Source organism: Chelmon rostratus, chromosome 2 (genome assembly GCF_017976325.1).
Source record: "Chelmon rostratus isolate fCheRos1 chromosome 2, fCheRos1.pri, whole genome shotgun sequence".
Classification (NCBI taxonomy): Eukaryota; Metazoa; Chordata; class Actinopteri; order Chaetodontiformes; family Chaetodontidae; genus Chelmon; species Chelmon rostratus.
In genome coordinates, this window is record NC_055659.1 from 18764990 (window position 1) to 18787886 (window position 22897).

At 41.2% G+C, this 22897-nt stretch overlaps 3 protein-coding genes across 3 annotated transcripts; 1 reads left to right on the top strand and 2 right to left on the bottom strand.

Moving 5' to 3' along the window:
- Positions 1-177: 177 nt before the first annotated feature.
- pmela (premelanosome protein a) lies at positions 178-7991 on the bottom strand. Its single transcript, XM_041945958.1, has 13 exons — positions 7855-7991; positions 6428-6523; positions 6183-6329; positions 5599-5733; positions 4612-4773; positions 4212-4496; positions 3590-4119; positions 3112-3313; positions 2843-3016; positions 2616-2718; positions 1961-2166; positions 1783-1873; positions 178-716 (listed from the first exon to the last, which is right to left on the bottom strand). Exons 1-13 carry the CDS (start codon positions 7910-7912, stop codon positions 563-565), a joined length of 2343 nt encoding a protein of 780 aa, XP_041801892.1. The 5' UTR covers positions 7913-7991; the 3' UTR covers positions 178-562.
- A 4163-nt stretch (positions 7992-12154) lies between these two features.
- Positions 12155-16758, top strand: cdk2 (cyclin-dependent kinase 2). The gene is made up of 7 exons (XM_041945324.1): positions 12155-12584; positions 14117-14194; positions 14302-14422; positions 14522-14692; positions 14993-15094; positions 15269-15472; positions 15791-16758. The coding sequence occupies exons 1-7, from the start codon at positions 12469-12471 to the stop codon at positions 15893-15895; spliced, it is 897 nt and encodes a 298-aa protein (XP_041801258.1). The 5' UTR covers positions 12155-12468; the 3' UTR covers positions 15896-16758.
- A 571-nt stretch (positions 16759-17329) lies between these two features.
- Positions 17330-21936, bottom strand: olfml3b (olfactomedin-like 3b). The gene is made up of 3 exons (XM_041957582.1): positions 21738-21936; positions 20510-20795; positions 17330-19737 (listed from the first exon to the last, which is right to left on the bottom strand). Exons 1-3 carry the CDS (start codon positions 21834-21836, stop codon positions 18953-18955), a joined length of 1170 nt encoding a protein of 389 aa, XP_041813516.1. The 5' UTR covers positions 21837-21936; the 3' UTR covers positions 17330-18952.
- Between the last annotated feature and the right edge of the window lie 961 nt (positions 21937-22897).

Sequence of the window (22897 nt, forward strand, 5' to 3'; positions counted from 1 at the left end):
AAATGAACCAAATGTTGCCACTTTCATCTGCTTTAACTGTTCAGGAAAATCACATAAATATCACATGCAAATGAAAAGGAAATAATTGGGGAAAAGTAAATGTGTGGTGATAAAGTTTCATTTTATTCGTTTCAGGGTAGCAAACATATTAATGTTCTGTGATGTAAGTGATTTAAATTACATTGCAAAGAATTTGAACTGAAATGTGTTAACATTGATTTTCCATTAGTTCAGTATAAGTAGGCCACAAAAAAGAGAATACGTTATGGCTTGTATACACTATTAGTGCCAATTAAAAAATATTGTAGGTCAAAATAAATATCACTTTCCTCTACAAATGCTTCAACATTTTTATTCCACTTTTTTATTACACACTTGACTCCTTTCTATTTCTACACGTCATCGTACACAGGCTGGTTCACTTAACTTGACAGACTTAATCGGTTCAGGTTCAATACATTGACTGGGAGCTCTAATATTGCTACAGTTAAAGCAGTATGTGTATAAAGCCGATATTTTAGCGGATGTTGTAGATTATAGCTGCATGAGCTGATGATGATATTCACACAATCCTCCCCTGGAGTAATGGACGACTCTCTCCTGGTGACTGTCTGCTCAACAAGTTCCACAACAACAAAGGCACTGACGTTACCACTGAGCTGCCTCCATTATTGTCAGCGCTGTCTTCTCTTAGTGGCTGGTACTGCTTAAACCGCCTGTTTAGAAACATGAAATAGGTGAGACAGGTGAGGAGGCTCCCAGTGAAATGTATGAGTTTATATGGCATGAAATAAAAGCAGAAAACGTCTGTCAACAACAAACAAAATCTTAAAAAAAATATAGAGTATAGAGAAGGATAAGATTTCTATGTCAAAAATCAAGTACCGTAACACTAGTGACATGGCTTCAAGGATGGCAAAATCAGCCTGTCAACAACTGGATGCTTTGTCGTGGACATTCAATGTTTATTACACAGATTCGTGGTTCCCAGAGGATGAATCCCGCTGATGCCCTGACTTGTCCTCTAGCACCACCATGAGGTTGACATTTGTGGTTTTAGTGAATTGTCATTATTGGATAGCTTTCCAGGACATGTGATAGCCACATTCATGTCCCCCTCAGGATGAACTGTAATCACTTTGGTGATTCCTTGATTTTTATCCAGCACCACATCAGGTCAATTTTTTTATTTATGCAGACATTGGTTTGTGACTAAATACCTAGAAGTAATACTACATAATACTTTTTAAAGTGCTCATTAGTAAATATTAGCATGCTAACACTGACAATGTTAACATGCATTCTAATGTTAACATGCATGTTTTAATGTCATTACGAGCATGTCAGAATGCTGATGTTAGCTCAAAGCACTGCTGTATAAACTTTGATCAGGATCAGATCAGGATCTGCTCTGTGTGGGCGTTCCACAGGGATCAATCCCTGGACATTTACTCTTCCTCATGATTCAGTTTTTCTGGTCACTTCAAGTTATGTTTTGGTATTGTGCATGCAGGCTTACACACCTGGGGTCTGACAGAGTTGAACTGTGATGAGCCATCACCTGAGCTTTTCGTGCTACTACAGCTGAAACAATCCCATGTGAGAAAGGTCTGAAGGACCCACATTAAAATGAGGTCAAAGTATGAAAATACTGATGCTGATTGATAAGAGTCGGGGAATCATGTTTTACACAATGAAACCTTGATAAACCTTTGACCATAATTACAGTACCTTTGCTTGCAACTTTTTATTTTTAATTAGGTTAACAAATGAGGTACTCACCTGTACATCAAACCAATACAACAGACAACACAGGCAAGAACCATAACACCCAGGACTGTGGCTGCAGTTCCAGCTGGGGAACCACCAGAAGCTGAAATTGAAGCGCATGATATGAATGAGAGAAAGGTCTATAGATTAAGTACTTTGGTGGCTATTAATTAATTTTTCTTCCACCCACCTACGGTCACACTGACTCTTGCGCTTGCCACAGCAAGACTGACATCATTGGTCAAAGAGACATTGATGCAAAATACTCCAGAGTCATTGAAGAACTGGCGAAGGATCATCTGACAGTCTGGAGAGGGTGTCGCTGTGCTACAGACCGTTTCCACTGGTGTGATACAGTCAGCATCCGAAATGACGGTGCACACCTCACTTGGTAGACTGAAGGAAGGGTAGTGAAGATGCAGAGACATAGTTACAAGAAGAACAATCAGAAGTGGATATGTTCTTGTCATGAATGTGTGTTTTTCTGTACTAAACATAATACATAATAAGACATTACAGTTTCCATGTTGGTTAACTCAAAGATGTTTGCTGTATTAGTTATAAAGACCATCAAGACAGAGATGTCCAAATCAATACACTTCTAATGTTAAACTGAACAGTAAGTGTGCTTTATGTTGCGCTTGACTTGTAGGCCTTTTTTTTATTTGGCAGATGGTTAAACTCAAACTTTACAGGATTTTTCAAACACCAGTGATTCGATTAATGTTTGAATGAGGACAATTTGTTTGAGTTGTGTTAGTCTAGACTGAGATACATTAACAGCCATGACAACAAGTGTACTAACATAAAAATAACATGTTTAATAGATAAATGTCATTGCTCACCTCCCCTGACAGGTAATGGTGACGTCCACAGCATTCTGATCCAACTCGGTCGCCATTGATACAACATTGGACACTTGTACAATCTCTACACTTTCAATACCCTCTGCAGGGTTGAAAGAGGCAGAAAGACAGATATTAACACTCTTAAATCAGACTGCTTCAGTTGAAGAATAACATAATCTGTCAAGGTTTAAATTGCCATAATTCCAAAAGCTGTATTGACTTACGGATAACGTCTACAGAGGTGGCGAGGGAGCCGTAACGGTAGACCATGCAGTCAGCTGCCAGCTCTGGTGCTTGTCTTTTGGCCACAACCAGGGCAACCTGTGCTGGATCTGTTTCCACCTCTGCTTGAACTTCACCTTCAGCTGGAACAGCCTCTTCATCACCTGCTGCTTGCTCTAGAAAAGTAAGAGAGATTCTGTCCTAATACTGTCGTTACAAGAGCCATCTTATTATTTGTGTCTGCTTATTTTAGTTTACAGTAAATACTCACCTGCAGGAGCTGCAGTAGCGGTAACTTCATTCTCTGTTGCCTGCACTTCTGCCTCTGTATCTGCAGCTGGTGCTGCCTCTTCTACAGTTGTGGTCTCAGTGGCAGCAGGGGCTATGACGTTATCAGCAGGGGCTTCTGTTACAGCTGGGGCAACCTCTACAGCAGCATCAACAGCAGCAGCATCAGCAGCATCAGCATCAGCAGCAGCAGCAGGTTCAGCAGCAGCAGCAGCATCATCAGCAGCGTTGGTATCAGCAGCAGCATCAGTATCAGCAGCAGCATCAGTATCAGCAGCAGCATCAGTATCAGCAGCAGCTTCAGCAGCAGCAGCAGCAGCAGCAGCAGGTTCAGCAGCAGCAGCATCAGCAGCAGCGTTGGTATCAGCAGCAGCATCAGTATCAGCAGCAGCTTCAGCATCAGCAGCAGCTTCAGCTTCAGCAGCAGCTTCAGCATCAGCTTCAGCATCAGCATCCACAACAGCAGCTTCTCCCTCTGCGGCTACTTCTGCCACAGGAGCAACAGTGACAGTGTCGGTGACCTCAGCTGCACCTTCTTCCCCCTCAGCGACGGGGGCAACTGAAGCAGCATCCTCAATCACAGGTACATTTTCTTCAGCTGCATCTGTAATCACAGCGGTCTCATCTGCAACAGCTGCAGCAGCATCTGCCGGCTCTTCGGCTGCAGGCGCGACAGAGGCAGCAGCGGCCTCCTCACCAGCTGCAGGGGCAGCCGTGTCGGCGGGATCTTGTTCCTCTGGGACAACTGCTGCATCAACTCCTGCAGGTGCGACAGAAGCAACCTCTACTACCCCTGTGTCTGTCTCAATGGCTGTTTCTCCATCTTCTGTGTTTGTGGCTGCTTCAGCTGGCTGCACAGAAGCATCAAGTGGAGTGGCATCAGAAGCGGGAACATCCAGAGCAATTGCATCTCCTCCCTCGGCTGGTGCTGCTGCAGGAGTGGAGGCCATCACAACTACTGCTGGAACATCAGAGGCATCAATTGGAACAACTGGAAGAAAAATTTAAAACAATTGAGTAAAAATCATGTTCTGACATCTTATATGACACAAACCATACATAAGAAACTCATTCAAATCTCACCAGCGGTGGGGTTTCCGCAGCCGTTGGGGATGCTTGCCATGAGGACCACCTGAGGTTTGAAGCTCCCGACGGAGAGGTATGTGTGTGTGACAGTCAGGTCTCTGGAGATCAGAGTACCAGTGCTGTCACCAAAGTCCCAGCTGAAGCTGATGTCTGCACTTTTGAGATACTGGCTGGGATCGTGGAGCTTGACACTAAAAGCAATGGCTCGGTTCTGGATGAAGTTCTGGTCGTCCTGGTTTACATCATTGACTTGGGCGAGTGATATGGTGAAGGGAACCTGGTCTGGTGATGGAGCAAAAGATGTAGAGCCGTTAATGATGAGGATGTTAAAGAAATCCAAATAGTGTAGAATAATTTATAATTTTCAAGTTAGACTAGAAATTATTTGATAGGCCACCTGTGATGGTGAAGACTGTGGAGGCGTAGCCGAGAGGGATGAACTTGTCTTTGCCACGGCAGTGATAGATGACAACCTCCATGTTGTAGGAGCCCAGGGGGATGTTGTCTGTTCCAATAGAGAGGGAGGAGGACGGCCCATCTGCCACCTGCCAGTAACGCCCTTCAACAGAGCGACATTGTGATTGCTTAGAGTGGTCTGCTAATAACAGCAAAAATCATTCCATTCACACATTTTGGAGAAACTCCAGCTTTCATCACTTTGAGATGATGTAATGGCCTGTGTTTGACGTGTTGTGGAAGATAAGCAGCACCACAATGAAGTGGACTTTCCTTTTCTGAGGAACAGACTTTTAGTTAAAAAATTCTGCAAAGAAAGTCTCCATTGTGAAATTTGGTACAGATCTGTGTTTGTTTTGTCTGTTCTGGGCTACTGTAGAAACATGGCGGTGCAACACAGCATGTTAAAGAGGACCCGCCCCCTCTGTAGGTATAAAGAGCTCATTCTAAGGTGACTAAAACACAAGAACTCATATTTTCAGGTGACGATACAATAATGAACTAATGTAATTATGAATATTAAATCACATTCCTGCCAATAGCTCCCTCCAAATCTACTCACTGTACCTTTAATCCACATAATAGTGATTATTCACTGATTTAACAGCACAATTTAAGTCCAACATGTATTTTCTGCTACAGTGTCTTCTGATGTTAAAAGGAAAATTTTTTCTGAGATATATAAAAGATCAGAGACAAAAGATCAGAGACAAGATGTTCACTAAAAGGCTTTGTTTGTTGATTGAGCCTGGGGAACTTTTGGCTGCAGGAGAAACTCCTCTATTCTTTTACAGCCACTTTATGGTCTGTTCTTTGTCTTGATGTAAGAGAGAGAGAGAGAGAGAGAGAGAGAGAGAGAGAGAGAGAGTGTGTGTGTGTGTGTGTGTGTAATGTAGCGATAGCTTCATTTGAAATGAAGTGTCTTTACCCCATGTCTTCCACACAAACACGTAGTGGGGTTTCTTATTCTGGCTCCTGTTGAACGGTGTGCCATCAGGGAAGACTCCGGTCCTCTCGGTGTCCTGGTCGGGATACACGGGCTGACCCTGCTGGTACTGTTGTCCTGGAGGAGACGAGGGCCGTAGATCACGCACCAATAGCAATAATTCATGTGATCATTTAAACTGTAACTCTGCAGATGAGGCAGCACAGGTGAAACGAAACAAGTGTTTTTCCTGTCAAATGAAACTAGCACAATTTCAAAATCACTTTGATTCACTGATTATGATAAATTGTTAACAGAAGGATTTGTCCTTTTTCATAATCATTGATCAATTATTTAATGAAAATAAATCTGATTTCCTGATATAGAAATTCTTAAAAACTATTGTGTCAACTATTTATCCAAGATGAAGATCATTTTGTAATCATGTCCCTGATAAAATGATCAGCTGTCTGTTCATAGCAGCTTATTATTACTTGTGGTTTTCAGCACAATAGGTTGCATATTAACCTAGAGGACCGCCCTCCACAGTGTTTTTGTATATGATGCTACTGGAAAGGGTCTCTTACCGTTGATGGTGCAGTTTTGTGCCCAGACCACCTGCCCATCAGAGAGCACTGTCTGGTTTGGTGGGAAATTAAGGTTAATAGAGAAGGTTGCTCTTGCTCCAGTCAGAGTGGGAGCGTCGTTTTTCAAATCAAAAGTTACTTCACCGCCTGGAAAGCAGATTATACGCAGTTTAGCATCTTTAGACTGAGTGGCAGACAATATTCTGTAACATTTCTGTTTTTAGAAAAAGAGGAATGAGCCTCACCAGACCAACAGTTCCTGAACCTCGGGTCTCCGTCTTTCCACACCGGATACATCCGTGAGTTCCACGAGCGGTAACGTGTGAACTGGCTTCTCGGCTCTGGAAGAAATGTAACAAACTCTTCAGGAAAACAAGCCACATCAAGCAACTCGTGTTATTCTCCCAACTATCATCAACAACCAATAATATCACCTGTGACCAATCAACCTGTTTACCTGTGGAACCATGTTGCTGCATCAAATTCAGTATAAGCAAATATTTACAAACATCTTTAAAATGTTTTCATGAAGTGTATGTCAGAAGAGGATTACCAAATTATCTGTTTTATTTATATTTTTTTATAGCGTTCCAACATTTTTGGAATCAGGGTTATACTTTTGTCCGTGCCAGGTTAAGCGTGGTCATACCACTGATCACATATTTATGTTTTTTTTAAACATGCCTATATTTCACATGATAATCAATCAGGATTTGAACACAATAATAGAGATGTTAGTGTGACTCAGAGCAGGTATATGTTAGTGGTGTTGAGGAGAAGTGAGGAGCGTCGGGGTCCTTGGTGGTGGGAGTCACACGACCTACAATCCCCCTCAATCCCTTTCATGTGACTCTCAGCTGAGCAGCAACATCAGTAATCCCAGTGTGAGGAATGAGGGATCCCAGACAACCGGCTCACTGGGTTTTCTCTCAGCCAGTGAGGTGTGTGTGTGTGAGTGTGTGTCTGTAAATGTTATTTCATGAAATCCCTTCACAATAATATGACAGATTATTTTCACATTTCCAAGTAGGAAAAGAAAAGATTATGAAAGACATCATTCTGAATTAAAGCACACACCTTGGAAATATTTGAGCCTACGGTCATGAATGCAAAGTGGCATAAAAAAAACTGTACAAGCGTAAAATTGGCATGTAACAGTTGCTGCTGTTTAACAGAGTGGGGAGTGTGTAAGTATTAAATAAGTGTAAAATCGCAGTCAGTCCATGTGCTGTTCAATTTGTAGTCCAAACAAAGAAATACTAACTCAAAGATGAGAACTTGTAATTGGTAGGAAAGCAGAAAAGTGTTGATTTACACTGGTTACAAAAGTTAAAATCAATCACTTCCCCTGATACTAAACTGTGTTTGCATAAAAGCCTTAAAACAAACAATAAACACTCCACCTTAACTAAAGATTTAGACTCAAGTCTTTGAGACAAGTTGTCACCTGATGGAAAAAGCTAACACTGCATTGTTTTTTTCCACTTTCGTAATTGCAGAACTGTGATCACTTCATATAAAGCCATGTGTTTATCCTTGTACTGCAGAATAAATAAGAATTAAAACATTAATCTGTTATCGTCTTGTCAGAAAATTCACCTGCAGCTCAACTGACAGGAAACACAATCATAAAACCACCTGCCGGACTGAATGCTGCTGCAGGTGTACTCACTTATCGCAGTGGCAGATGTAAAAGCCAAAACCAGCAGCACCAGTGTCAGAGTCGCCATCCTGTATTTGGTTGTGTGTCTCCTCTCTCTGAGCCCCGATCCTCACCCGGCAGTCCTGAACCCCAACACCACTCCCAGAGAGACTTAACAAATGTCTCCTCACTCTCTTTAAGAGGGCCTCGGACTTGAATTACCATAAAGTTTGCTCTCACCTCTGACATCACTGGGAGTGCAAACTGGCACCACCCCCTCTGATGAACACATATGAGCCCTGTTTTGCTAACTTTTGTTGTGCTTTACAGGAAATGTTGTGTTAAGGCATACCTCTTGACATTGCAACTGCCTTTCTATTAGATTTTATATTCTCACCAGAGCTAACAATGATTTTACTTCATGTGTGCTGCGTGTTTTTACTTGTGAAGCAAATTTAATCCTACTTTTAATCTCCTCTATCTGACTGACTGCTCAGGGAAGTTGTACACTCACTGAACGCAGAAAAAAGGCCTCGAATGACGCATATAGTGCATGTAAATAATTCAAATGAGCAGACATCCCTCACGTGGGACAATATTTTTCGAAGTGCATTATAGAAAAATCAATGGCTGCTTTCCGCACAACATGAATGAAAATGTTGTACGCCATGGCTGCTTTAGAGCGGTGAGAACTGTGAGCAAAGCTCGAGTCATGCCTGCTCTTGACGTATGACTTTACAGCTATGTGTGCATGGGCGTCACAAGATGAGTGTGTGGATGGCAAATCAATAGCATCCTTTCATTTCCTCAGCCGTTCCCCTGTATGCTGCTGTCCACCTCAGGCTGCTGCAGCTCGAAGAATCCGTGCCCCCAGCAACGCAGACGCACCCGTGCTCAGTTTATGAGATATGTGTGAAGCGAGGCGCAAAGTTCTCTTCATGAGCACTGCTGCGCTTCCTGATTTAATGCATTCTAGATGCTCTAGCTTTATTATTATTGTTATTGAGAGGGTTTTATTTTCCATCTAATGTTAAGCCTTCTCTTCATTCTACTTTCATCCTTATTTTATCTTTTTTTTCCTAATTTCATCAAGTGGGTTTTATTTTCCATCTTATTTGCCATTGATTCCCGATCTCCTATCTCTCCTATGTCTTCTCTATGTGAAGCGCTTACTTTCACTTTCTTTGCACTTTGAGCTGCATTTTGTGTATAAAAGGTGCTGTACAGCTGTATTATTATTATTATCCTTCATAGGCCAAAGTTTAGTCCGATGAGGACAGGAATGCGGTTCAATGAATGAGCTCATTGATCGTCGAAGTCATAAAAAAACTCAGTGTCATATTATTGAGTGTACAGACTTTGTATCGATTTCCAGAACTGTTACTTTCTTATTCTTTGTTTTCTCAGTAAATATGAGTCACATCTAATCTAATGAAGCGTCCCACATTTAGCATCTTCAAGCAACACAAGGCAAATTACATCAATAAACCCTGAAACAAGATATCACTGATACATCGCAATGAATTATTTATGTTATTTGGGATTGCCTTGGTTCATGGCCTATAAAGCTGGAAAATACAAAAGCAAAGTTAGAATTATATAATTCAAAGATTGAATTATATAATAAAAAAACATTTGGAAAAAAGGACATGTTTATATTTATACTCCATTACAGAATAAAAAGTAACATAATATGAAAGCAGCTGCTACAAAAGAGGACGGATCAGCTAATATCCAGATATTTAAAAAGTGCGTCATAAAATGGTTCTGAATAAACTGCTGAGCAAATTAAAAGGAAAATCTATAATAACTTGAAAAAAGATATAAAGTTAGATAGAGATAAGGTTATAAAGTAATAATAAACGTCTTGACTCTGAAGACAGAGCCAGCAGGAGCTCTGCTACCACAGTGGTTGCTGGTTTTCCCAGTGATGTTGTCTCATGCCTGTGAGGCTGCTCAGGCTGCACTACATGTGACCCCTCATGTGCTCACAGCAGAGTTCAGGAGGAAATAAATCCTTCCCACACAGCACCTGACTTAACATACCACAAATAGTCGACCGTTAGCTTCTTTCCTCGTTAGTCTCTGCTGTCTCATATCTTAATAACATTGTCCCTGAAGTCTGGGGGATTTCTGGAATTAATACAGAATTTAGAGAGTTGGATTTCAGATGGAGGAAATGATAGAAAAAAAGGGGAATTTTGCAGCTGCTCACTTTTCAGGAATATTTCTGGATTCACTTAATGTACTGCACAGACTGGTTGCATCTGGGGAAAAAAGCCAAAATGAAATGATTTTCCATTGTAAAATCTGTCAGGGTTCAAAAATACAATATTAGCAAAGTAGGGCATTGTCCCATTTCTAACTTGTGGAACAAAGGTGACGTAAAAAGTTATGGAAGTGAACTGAATTTAACATCAGGTCCAAAGCTAAACTTGGATACCTTAAAATTCATAAACAACAAACACACAGCCTGTCCTTCATCTGCAGTCAAACACACACACACACACACACACACACACACACACACACACACACACACAAACAAGCTTTCAGTTTTCAAACACCAGCTCACAGAAAATGAGGATTGTGGATTATTATTGGCCAAATGCCAGATCAATACGGCCATCTGGTTTTGAAATGCCACTACGAGATCAGACCAGACAGGCAACTGAGTGCATGAATACAGCAATACAGCAGACGGCAACGTAAACAAGCTTCCCTCACTTTTTCCAGTGGTCCTGATTCTTAGTGTGTTGGTCATTTGATTTCCTCGTTGTCATTAACCCCAGCGCTCAAAAATCCATTAAAAGATTCACCTAAATTTGCCTTCTGCAAACACAAAGCAAAACTTTTGTGTGTAACTTTCATCAGGGTACATTTCTGGTGTTGTAAATCCTCTTAAAGGGCACGATTAACAATGTTCACACAGATTATCATTAGTAATCAACACTTTAGGATGTGTACTAGTAGCCAGAAAGGATAATGATAGGCATCACTTTCAGAAACATTCATCAAAATTAGACAAAACTGTTCAAAAAAACAATCACATCACACAACACCAGCATCTAGACAGAGCAGCATTTTAGCCCGTACTCATGCTTTTAACTCGCATACCCTTATAATAATCACCATCAAATGAGAAATCCTTTCTTTGTTGTGGACAAACGCTTCAGATATAAATCTGCTGGGTGGATAGATGTCGAGACCAACAGAGGTGGTTTATTCATGCAGCATTGCAGGATGCCAGTGCCTCATGACCAATCCTGCTCTATATTTTTAGATTAACATAGGCCTTTGTCACAGCAGACATTTTGACTTGTCATAGCAGGGAAATCACAGGTGCTACTAACATTCACAATGACGATGATAATGGTATTTATCTAGTCTATCAGATCTGACGGAAATGCAGGTGCAACTAATGAGGGACTGCATAGATACACGTTCTGCCACTTGAGGGAGCAACTGTGTTTCTCCTTCGTTCTGCCCTGTTTAGTACACTGTGGGGCCATTTACTTTATTATTTGACATTTACCAACATACCAACCTATTACATTTTAGAATAATGTATATTATATTTCTAGATTATAACTATTAATAATGAATTTGATGCATTAATGTGTACATCACTTTAATGTTGCATCTGGTAAAGCTGTCCCAGGAATCAATAAAGTCTAATCTTAACCTATGAATAATACATAGAAATTTATTTGTTTTTATTTAATTAGATTTTGCATTATTAATCTGAGGCGACAAAGTAACTGATGACCACAGATAATCAATAAATGTAGTGGAGAAAAAGTACAGTATTTCCCTTTGAAATGTAAAAGTATAAAGTAGCAGAAAATGGAAACACTCAAATAAAGTACAAACAAATCAAACTTGTTCTTAGTACTTGAGAAAATAAATTTTCTTAGTTACTTTCCACCTCTGCTAATATATTTTTTGTCACGCTGCCGCTTCCGTCTCAGACGTGCTTTACGTAAGCGTAAACGTCAATGCGTCTCACCCTGTGACCTTTGAGATGTGTTCGTAGGACTATTACGTTTCAGCCCGATACGTCAAGACTCCATCTCTCGAATTGCAACCACTGACATTCAAACCAAGAATTAAACTCAACAGGCAGAATTTTTAAAAAGACATTTAAGTCCTTCTAGGCACCAGTCCCCTACACAACCATTCCCGACGAAGAATGCTTTTGAGGGACCAATTCGACAAACTTTGACATACCGCCCGGCTACTACAGTCGGTGTGTCTTGAACACAAAAACTAACGCCGCCGGAGTAACGCGGGAAACGCTGCTGTGTTGGTTCAGTGTTTTCCACAGAGGAGCACCCGCCACGCTAATCCACATATGAACGGATATTATCATTATCAAAGCCAACAACTGTCCTGATCCGACAGTGTTTAGGCTGTTTTGAACTGAGAAAGTTTCTCCTCCAAAGGACCGCTGCCCTCCAGCTGCATTTTACCCGGACCATCTGAAATAACCCCGCGGAGGAGTTAATTATATGTCGGTCCTCGCGCTGCTCGTTAACGTTTGTCTCTGTAGCCACCGAGCAGTTAGCTCACACACAAAGAGGAGAGTCTTGCTAACTAGCTAAACAACCAACAAACCACCCCGTCTTTTCTCTTTCTAAAAGAATGGATACGTTTCAGAAGGTGGAAAAGATAGGAGAAGGGACGTATGGAGTGGTCTACAAAGCCAAGAACAAAGTCACCGGAGAAACTGTTGCCCTCAAGAAAATCAGGCTAGAGACGTAAGTGGAGATAAGATTGTTGTTTTGTTATCATCCGGGCGCGACGGGAGGCCAAGCTAACGTTGTGGGTGCTAACTGTTGCTGTTGCTTTACTGCAGATTTGAGAGAAGTCTCGCCCTCCTCAGAGCTCCACCAGGGTGTGACAGCTAAACGCTATTTAGCTGCACACAGCTCGCGGTGATTTGCAGCTTCCTCCCATCACTCCTGCAGTGTTTGACATATAGAAATAGAAATACTGTGTATTTTTTTTACCTGCAGTCTTTAAAACTGCATTCTCAGCTACAGTTACATACTAACATTACTCATATGAGCCATACACATAAAAAGCACTTATATTTGACATTTGATAACTTCTGGACATTTTACCACAGCCAGTTAGTAGTTTACTATGCTCAGTACATATAAAAATGATAAATGTTATAAAAAAAAAAAGGTCACACAATCTATGATAGATGTATTTGTAGTGGATCCCAACCTGGTGGTCAGGGGTCCTAAGATAAGCCTGAGTGGCTCTCGGTTGCAAAAAAATATATTTTTCTGACTGTGAAGTTTAGTTTTTTCCTTGTGAAGGTTTTTCTGTTGGCCACCTCTTTAAAGATCCTCTCACTCACACAGTCTGTAAAGGAGAAATTACTTTGTGGTTGAACTGCTCAGAACTTGTGTGTTATTTTGGGCAGAAGAAGTGGATGCCACTGGATTTGTTGGATCCTTTAAAGGATATTTGTTAATACCTAAAATCAGCTGCCTCGATGCTAATTTTCATTATCTATTAATCTGTCGATCATTCCTCATTTAGTTGATCAGTTTTATCAACAACCCAAAGATGTTCATTTTACTGTCATAGAAGAGTTATGAACTACAAAATATACACATTTAAGAAGCTGGAATCAGATTTTTCACTTTTTTGTTCTTAAAAAAATGACTCAAACCAATTAATCAATTGTCAAAATCATTGGTCATTAATTTAATAGTCAAGAATCGATTAATTGTTGTAGCTGTAGTCAAGTGCATTGTGCAAAAACACACAAAAAAAACTTTGTGTAAGCATACGTTCAAAGTCATTTATTGTTATTTATTTATGGAACATTCATTTGATGCCATGTTGGAACACCTATTCCTGGGCTTTAGCAGTTTCCACCAGTGACTCTGTTTATCCAGTGTTTTCTGACCTTTGTGTCAGTCCAAAGGAAGAAAAGCATTGCTGTGCTTTTGTTGGCTGATATGTTTGTGTGCTGGCAGTGATGTATTTATAGAACCACTATAAGAGAGGCTGCTGATTGTCGAGCTCTGGTCATCTTTCCCCACTGGACGTCTCACATGAGGCTCAAGTTACTTTTATTGTGAATGCTTTGGCTGTTTGGCCCATGAAGATATACAAAAGAATAAAATACCTTTGAAAATTGTACTGAATCCAGCAAATGTTACGAATCCCTTAACCAAGCTGAAGTAAATATACTAACATTATTGTTGCTCAGGTTCAGTGAATGAACTTGAGTAGCATAAGGAGTTAATTTGCCATGTGTTTCATGCAGGGAAACAGAGGGTGTACCAAGCACTGCCATCCGAGAGATTTCACTTCTCAAAGAACTCAGCCACCCAAATATTGTCAAGTAAGTTCCTATTGTTACAACTTTGAGCTAAATCCTGCTTTCAAGATTCTCATGTTACTTGTTTCTGTCAGTTTTTAAGGCAGCCTGTCTGTTTTAACGTGTTTCAGATTGCGGGATGTCATCCACACCGAGAACAAGCTCTACCTTGTTTTTGAGTTCCTTCATCAGGATCTAAAAAAGTTCATGGACTCCTCCTCTGTCACCGGTATCCCATTGCCTCTGGTTAAGGTAAACCTCAGCTAGATCCGTAAAACACATCTGTCTTGATCTGTACAAAATCAAAAATAAATGGACTTACCTGGGTACATTTTGTTCTTGTGTGTGTAGAGTTATCTTTTCCAGCTGCTGCAAGGCCTGGCCTTCTGCCACTCTCACAGGGTTCTTCATCGGGACCTGAAGCCCCAGAACCTCCTCATCAACGCCCAGGGAGAGATCAAGCTCGCAGACTTTGGCCTGGCAAGAGCCTTCGGTGTGCCTGTCCGCTCATACACACATGAGGTAATGTGTATGGCCACCACATTAATACATGTCAGCAGGCATCTGAAGAAAAATACAGTGTTGTATGATTTGAAGTGTGTATTCATTACTGTGAACCAGCAGAAGTGCACTCCCATCATACTTTCTCTAAGAAAAGGAGTGCTCTAGTGTAGCTAACATCAGCTAATGGCTAAATTTATAGTGTTTATTTCTTGGGTTTCATGTCATTGAACAAAGCTGTTTCAGAAGGTTTTTGTTGATACTTTTTCCTGAAGAATTGTGTTTTCCTAATTAAAAGATTGCCTCTGTGCTGTTTCTTAGGTGGTGACACTTTGGTACAGAGCACCAGAAATTCTCCTGGGCTGTAAATACTACTCCACAGCTGTCGACATCTGGAGTCTGGGGTGCATCTTTGCTGAAATGGTAATGCCCTCAGTTTCGCCTTTCATATTAAGCAGGGCTACAGACCCATCAGAACTGGTTGTCCACATGAATATTGTGATCTACTAAGAAAAAACAAACACATTTTCTGTGATGTTGATGGATCAAATGTAACATGTAAGCAGCAGACTGACCTCACTGTCCACTGTTGCACAGATCACCAGGAGGGCCTTATTCCCCGGCGACTCGGAGATCGATCAGTTGTTCCGAATCTTCCGCACCTTGGGCACACCCGATGAGACCGTCTGGCCAGGAGTCACATTAATGCCCGACTACAAACCATCGTTCCCTAAGTGGGCCCAGCAGGATTTATCCAAAGTGGTGCCTCTTCTTGATGAGGATGGAAGAGAACTGCTTGGGGTGAGAACATTTGTCTTTCATTCATTCAGCATGAATTACCTGTGACTCTGGCTCGCATGTTAGTTGGCAAAGATAAAACAGTAACATTTTTGTATTTGTTGGAAAGGCTACAGAGTCGAGCAACAAGTTTTTCTTCTTTGTGTGGATCCATGAATAATTTCTTCTCATGAATTACTGCACACACGTGAAACAAAATCAGACACACTCTGGGAATGTTTTTCACTGTTTTCTGACATCCTATAGGCAGATTGATTGATGGAGAAAAGAAACGACACATTGTTTGACAGTGTTTCTCCGTTTCTGTTATTGCTCTTGCAGGAATTGCTGAATTATGATCCAAACAAAAGGTTGTCTGCCAAAAACGCCCTTGTACACAGATTCTTCCGCGACGTCACCATGCCAGTTCCTCACCTGCGACTCTGAGTCAAGCATAATATCCGGCCGCTTTAACGCAGACAGTGTCGAAGCAATAAGGACCTCCTCACCTCGCTTCATGTCTGCGAGTGGAATGGACAGAAAATGTGGACACTACAGGATACGTTGGATCCTTTAATGGATATTTGTTAATACCTAAAACCAGCTTTCTAGACGATAGATGTCCCGAGGGTGTTGCTGTTTTTTCAGCCGTGGTGTCATGATAGTTATGAATGTTTAACTGTAATTTTCAATATCATTATTTTGCATATTTATGTGCAGCTGCCATATTTGATGTAAATGTTACTTTTGATTGGGATGGTCCTCCGACCAGCATGACACATTTTAGTTACCTACCATTAAATTTCCCAATTTAAACGGTATGTTGGCTTTTGGATGTCCAAATTCAAATACTCTAGTAGTTAGAATTAAATAAGTTTGTGGGATAGTGCAAATAACAGATGTCGTGCTTTGTAAGACTGAGCGTCAGCTGAATGGTCGTGACGGCTCTCAGCACAAATTGTCACACAACAGCCGTTGCTAAAAGATCAAGATTACAGTTATGTTCTTTCAGGTTGATTTCTGAAAGATTTTGAAATTCAAAATTTCGGTGTAAAAGTGATTTTAAAGCAGCACTTTTTAGTTGGTTTACACAAAAAGTGAATTGATACTTCAGGTTTGCAGTCAGGATTACTCTCCACACTGAAGTTCTCAGCTTTGCACAGACAGTAATACAAATGTTCCCTGTTGTAATTCAGATTTTACAGAATTTAATGTGCTGTTGCATCTTTCTTACTCTTGATTTTATTCAGACTCAATGAAGTGTTTTTTTATGGATATTGTTTATTTACAGTTTGAAAAAATAAACTTGTTTAAATAACTGTCATCGTTTGTTCATGTGAGGGTCATTTTGGCCTCAAGTTTGCACGACAACTGCTTAATTTCAAGGGTCAACAGAGTGAATGTGTTCTACAGCTCTGGAGCCAAGTGAAGCTATTCATGCCAAAAAGACTTGCATACCAGAGTCAACGATGTCTCACATTGTTAAATCCAATTACTGTTACATTCCATTATTCTTAGGCGAGATGAACACAGCCCACTTCTACAGTTGCCACCTTGTCAGACACATTAATGAACATTTTATTAACCTGTTTTTAAAGTAGGTGGTGTAGTGAGTTGCTGCATCAAATTCAGAATAAGCAGATATTTCCAAATCAATGAAGATGATGAGGTCAAACATTAAATAACAGCGACAGAAAATGAGCAGAGAAAGTCAGAATCACAGAGACGGTACTAACATGCACTGCTGTCTGCCTCAGTGTCTTTTTTGATGCTGCCACTGGGGGCGCCAAAGTCAAATGTTTCAATCTTACACATGTAGGCTTTGACATGTTTGTATCTCTACACAGAAACAGACTCCTCGTGTTAACAGTTGTGGTTTATTTTCATAACGAACAATAAGTAGAGGCAGAAATAGGAACAGATAATTGTGGGGAAATGATTATATCATAAATAGATGTGTCATATTCAGATATAAATTAATATGCATTACATGTGTGTAATTCAAACAGTGGTGCTCTTTGTTAATTTTGGTGATTTCATTCAATGAAAGTGAAATAAAACACCACAGAATACATATGTGCTCAGTGTGTGGGGAAAGCAGGCAGAATGATAACAGTGCTAGCCAGCTAGCTGTGTCTCGCACGTATCCCAGTTATATTTACTGATGCTCTGAGGCTATTGTGACCACATTGCTGGGATTGCATTGCAAGTGACACTGTTGAGATTTGGATTATGACATATGTTGTTTTTTTAATCAGTCTCTGCATGATGGATGATAAATTAATAAAGCAGCAAAGTATACATGTTTTAATGCTATCTCCCGAACTAAGCCTTTTATACAATATAATGAATGTTATATACTGACAAGTTCAGCAACACTAAAGCCTGGGTTTAGATGCAATTATCATAGATGCTACACATCTTACATCTCATTTCAACCTCATGCCCCCACCCTGGCTTTAATGACTGCAGGAGCAAAGAGCTAAGGTTGAATTAAACTAAACAACAAACGAGTGTTTTCACACAATGCTACAAAGATTCATGTCATCAACATTTATTCAGACAACAAAATGTAACGTGAAGTATAAAAAGATGGACAGATTTTGTTAGAGCGATCAAAGTCAGTGGTGTTGTAAATCATACTAATTATACAATTATTCTATCATAATCACACTAAAGTAGGATGTGTCCTATATTTGTAGCATGACCAAAACGAAACAAGCGCTTAACACCATAACCTAAAGTAGCCTCGCCTTGGAACACCTTTAGAAACTTTGACAGTAGCACAAGAGATCACAGGTAAGTACAGTGAGTTGAGGCACCAGTAGACACAGCGATGACTGTGTGCAGTGCAGTCTCATTAGAAATAGTGTAACAGCTGTCAAAAATCTGGAAATGTGTTGAATGCTCACATCTGAAAGTGTGTGAAAGTCTACAGATACAGTCTGACAGTCCAGCACTTCTGCACTGTTTTTGGCTTTTGGTGATTCGGACTTCAGGACCGTACCAGTGATGCTGCATGTAACAGCTAATCAGTACTAAACGTCACTGCGTGCCATGTTGGAGTGTTTTGAATGAATTTTTCTGACCCTCCATTGCTGATGAAAACCATGGCGCAGACACTTGCTCAACTTGTTGAATGTGTCACAGTGAACATCAGATCTGCGCTAGTTTTTCTAAAATGTCATGTAATTGTTGAGACCTTTAAAATCAAAATGGACTCCAGCTGTTTTACAACGTCACAATGAGGAAAGCATAAAAAAGTAGGCTTGATGTCACTGGATCGTACAGTTAAAGTAAGTGTGCTAGTGTATTTCTGTACTGTGCAAGAAAACATTCAAGAATCTGACATTCTGCAGCATGCTTTGGTCAGCAGTGATATAAAGTGCACATGATATGTAGTTAAGGAGCTCTAACATGTAAAATCAATGGTATGGTCCTTGAAGGGGGTTTGGGTGTGTTTGTGGACATTTTACGTGAGGATGGTGCAGTGGATTCTTCAGCTCAGACTTCCAGTTTCTTTTTCATGACAAGCTTGTACAGGATCTGGTAGCCATCGTCCCAGGCGTACAGCAGCTGCTCCTGTGGGTTGTACTTCAGACTGGAGTGGGCCCCGTAACGCTTGGGAAAGTAAATCAGTGGTGCATCTTCGTTGGTCACCATATCATTGACGTCAAACACACACTGGACGCGGGAGCGGCCGGGCTGCTTGGTGTTGTACACTACATACAAAGTGCCACAGATGACGAACGCCGCCTCTGCGTTCTCTCTCGGGCAGTTCGTGTCCCACATCTGCTCAATGTCCAGCGAGTTGGCGTCCATTTTAGCCAGAGAGATGTGCCTCTCGTTCTGCCGCGTGGCATAAATGGCCCACAGGCCTTCCTCGTCCACAGCCAGGTCCATCACCGTCTCGGGGGTCAGGCCGTACACTGGGACATGGTCCTGCGCCGGGAACACTGCGGTGTCAGTCACAGAGCTGTTCTTCATGTCATACTTAACCAACATGATCTCCTCAGCCTGGCTTGTGTAATACGCGTGATTGTTGTAGACAATGTGTCCTGTTCCCATCCAGGCAGATGGCAGCTTCAGGCTCTTGGACTGAGACATGCCCAGCGAGCGGGCGAAGTCTTGCATGGTGGCGAACTCGTGGACGGTGTCTTCATCCGTCCCGTTAAAAATGTAAACCTTCCCAGAGGCCCTGCTGGTGTCTCTGGTCCACATGCCCTTTGGCCCTCCGACTCGCTTCAAGATCTTCATGGCTTTTATGCTGGAGATCATGTCGCTGCAGTCTGAAAGTGAAGGATTGACGAACTTTATATGGTGGGAAACACCTTTCTGACATGTTAACTGTTTACTGACAGATTCTATGATGTGCTTCCCACCCACCCACAATGGAGAATAAAACCTTAATGAGTTGCACTGCTGCTCTGGACGTTCCCTCATTATGATAAAGATGACCATAGTTTGCCTTAAATTAATCCCACATACACTGACCTGCTGCACTAAATACTCAGCAGCACACCAAATATGCATCAATCCGCTGCTGAAAATAGTTCCCAACAAAGCACTATTTACTCCTGTTTGAGTTACACCTGCTACCAACTACAGTGCCTGGCTGATTGAGGACATTATTTTGAAAAATGAATTCATAAAAGAAACGATATGCTGTATTTATTTGTGAGTAGTTTTTAATGTCTTCAGAACCAACAGGGTTGGAGCTACGCGCCACAGACAGGGTGGAAAGTCGGAAAGAAGTTACACAAAGACTAGTGGGCCGACTTACAGGTGTGTTCACTCATATCAGTGACAAAAAACACAAGCACAAATGATGTGTGTTAATCTATGTTAATCTCAGAAATACGTCACTGTATATATAAACAAGCTAAAAAGTAGGAAAAAAGGCTTTTTGTAAGTCACTGACTCACCAGCAAAAGTGTTGAGTATCACAGATTTATCACAAATTTAAGACAAATGAATTTATTTTAAGTAGCTGATGAGTGATCAGTTGTTATATAACTGTTCTGTAATGACAAAGCTCATGTAGACAGTTGCATGCCTCACCTGATAATTTTGAATACTTGGCCTTCTGCTTCTCCTTCACCAGCGTCACCTGCTGCTCGATCAGCTTGTCGTCCACATCCACACATGGCTGAGCTCCGTTCTGAGTCTCCAGGTAGTCCAGCTCACGCTCCACCCGGTCCACCCGCGTCCCCACGCTGTCCAGATTCGTCCGCAGTGTCTCCTTCTCCTTATCCAGGTTCTCCAGCTGGGAAACCATCTGTTGCTTCAATTCCCGCAGCTCTGAGGCGTAGCGGGTGGTCTGTTCGTGCCACAGAGAGATGCGGTCCTGTTTTAAAAGGTGACATAAGATTAGTTATGTGTGCTGTTTTATACAAGGGCAAGTGTTCACACTCCATCTTACCAGTTTGTACTTCAGTAATGTTAGCAAAACATGTATATTTGTTTTACAGGAACTATAAATGCAGTTCTAGAAAGCTTTGAAAAGGCCATAATTTTGTGTTCTATTCAGGCTCAGTAAATAGACCGGGACAGAAGGGCATAATAAGTAGGAAACTCATCCTTCAAACAACCAGGTTCAGACCACACGTGGCAAGTATCCACCCTGCTCAAATGTCCTTTAGCAAAACACAAAATCCTAGCAGCTCACTCTGCGGCATACCCTGACCCCTGACCTCGCTGTGGAGGAGAAAAATGAGAAGAGATTGTCTCTACAGGTGATCGGGGAGTCTAACGCTATTTGATAAACTCTGTTAAAATGGCTAACGGCTGAACATGTTTTACCTTTCATCTTTTCATACAAACAAAACCACAATATTAAGACAGAATAACTGAATAGCAACATTACTGTTAATGCAGCAGCGGTCTGCTCCTTGGGCACCAAGTGAGATGTATATTTTATCCATCACAAAAATTAGCTTCCACACTTTCAGAAAATTATCTGAAAGGTGTTCAATTCATTTAATTTTAGAATTTGCAATAATATAACTGTGACAAACAGCAGTTTTTGTATGCATTGTGTCATTTTTTTACATAATATATACAAATATCTGGACTGGTCAAACTTTTAAACACTCCATTTTCATCTCAGTCTCTTAACTCAGACACGAAGCTCATAATCCACCATACGTCTCACAGAGCTGTATTTTCCAGCATTTTCCTCAGGATTTGCCCACATCTGCATTCCATTGCCTTTGCCCTGTCCCTGGAAGTTTCCTTTCAGAGGGACTCTGGAGCACAGGGCTCGGCAGGGAGGTAAAGGGAGTCTTACCTCAATAGCAAGCAGCCTCCGCTCCAAGTAGTCAATCAGTGCTTGGTGCTGAGCAGTGGCGAAGCAGGCCAAAGTAACCAAGACAACAAGTCCTCTCATTTTGTGTCAGCTCAGTCTCTTTAGCTCCTGTAAAGGTTTGACTGGAGTTCAGTGAGAAAGTGTGGAGGAGCCAGCAGATTCCCAGAGGTGGGCTGGAATGTTTTACTAAGCTGTCTGGGAGGAGCCAAAAACATCTGGTGTGGATGGAAGCATACAGTCTTTAAGAAAGACAGCGTTTTTATCTCTGCTTCACCTTCTGTCTGAATGACAAACTGAAAAAAAACCCCAAAATATACAGTCCGGTGTTTGAATGTATGTGTGACGGGGTCGGAAGTTTTTAATGCGTGGTCCTGCGCCACACGTTAATGTGGTGCCGGACCACGAGTTACGTAGGAGGAGGAAACGTAATGTGAGTGGGAGTCAGCGAGGGACTGAACTCCTGTATGAAGGGGAATACCATGGACTGTGGACAGCTTCAGAAAGTCATCCATGGTTTAGACTCTGTACCAAAGTCAGAATGAAAAGCTCTGTGGCGCAAGATATGAACTATTCCAACAGATGAATTTCTTAGATGCTGTCCTGAGCTCGAATCCAAACAGGTGTCTTTATTATTCTGAAAACAGGCTCAATACCACAGGCAATGAATAGAAAACTAAAACCTTCAAAATGAACAATTTTAAAAACAGCACATATGAAATGTAACCTTGCAAATCATATCCAAAAATACAACTGACCTCTCAGGAAACAGGCAAGTATCACATGTCATTCAAAGGTTTCACAGCTGTGGGAACAAAGGACCTTCGAAATCATCTGTGGAACATCTTAGAATCGTTAACCAGCCAATCAACATCCTTTCATAGACCACTAAAAACACTAAATATTCACACAGTTAATGCGGCTCCTATCATTGCCAATAACGTTGCTGCACCAAAATACAACAGCCCAGAATAACCTTGAGGATCCATCTGATGTAAACAAGCTGTGAAGAAATTCAAACTATTATATGAAACATATGTAAGAAGTTTCTTTGAGAACTTCATTCATGAGGATTTTTTGGTCGCCTTACAGCAGTTTTCCAGCTGTTCATACGCAGGAACAGCTGTAACAATGGGCTCGTGTCT

Bases quoted from the DNA above. Each gene is read 5' to 3' on its own strand.
- cdk2 (XM_041945324.1), top strand. From the start codon at position 12,469: ATGGATACGTTTCAGAAGGTGGAAAAGATAGGAGAAGGGACGTATGGA. The intron at 12,585-14,116 runs GTAAGTGGAGAT...TGTTTCATGCAG, and splicing joins AAGAAAATCAGGCTAGAGAC to GGAAACAGAGGGTGTACCAA. The intron at 15,473-15,790 runs GTGAGAACATTT...TTGCTCTTGCAG, and splicing joins ATGGAAGAGAACTGCTTGGG to GAATTGCTGAATTATGATCC.
- pmela (XM_041945958.1), bottom strand. From the start codon at position 7,912: ATGGCGACTCTGACACTGGTGCTGCTGGTTTTGGCTTTTACATCTGCC. The intron at 5,734-6,182 runs GTAAGAGACCCT...CGTCTCCTCCAG, and splicing joins ACAAAACTGCACCATCAACG to GACAACAGTACCAGCAGGGT. The intron at 4,120-4,211 runs GTGAGATTTGAA...TTTTTCTTCCAG, and splicing joins CTGCGGAAACCCCACCGCTG to TTGTTCCAATTGATGCCTCT.
- olfml3b (XM_041957582.1), bottom strand. From the start codon at position 21,836: ATGAGAGGACTTGTTGTCTTGGTTACTTTGGCCTGCTTCGCCACTGCT. The intron at 20,796-21,737 runs GTAAGACTCCCT...CTTTTAAAACAG, and splicing joins GGAGGCTGCTTGCTATTGAG to GACCGCATCTCTCTGTGGCA. The intron at 19,738-20,509 runs GTGAGGCATGCA...CTTCACTTTCAG, and splicing joins CAAGTATTCAAAATTATCAG to ACTGCAGCGACATGATCTCC.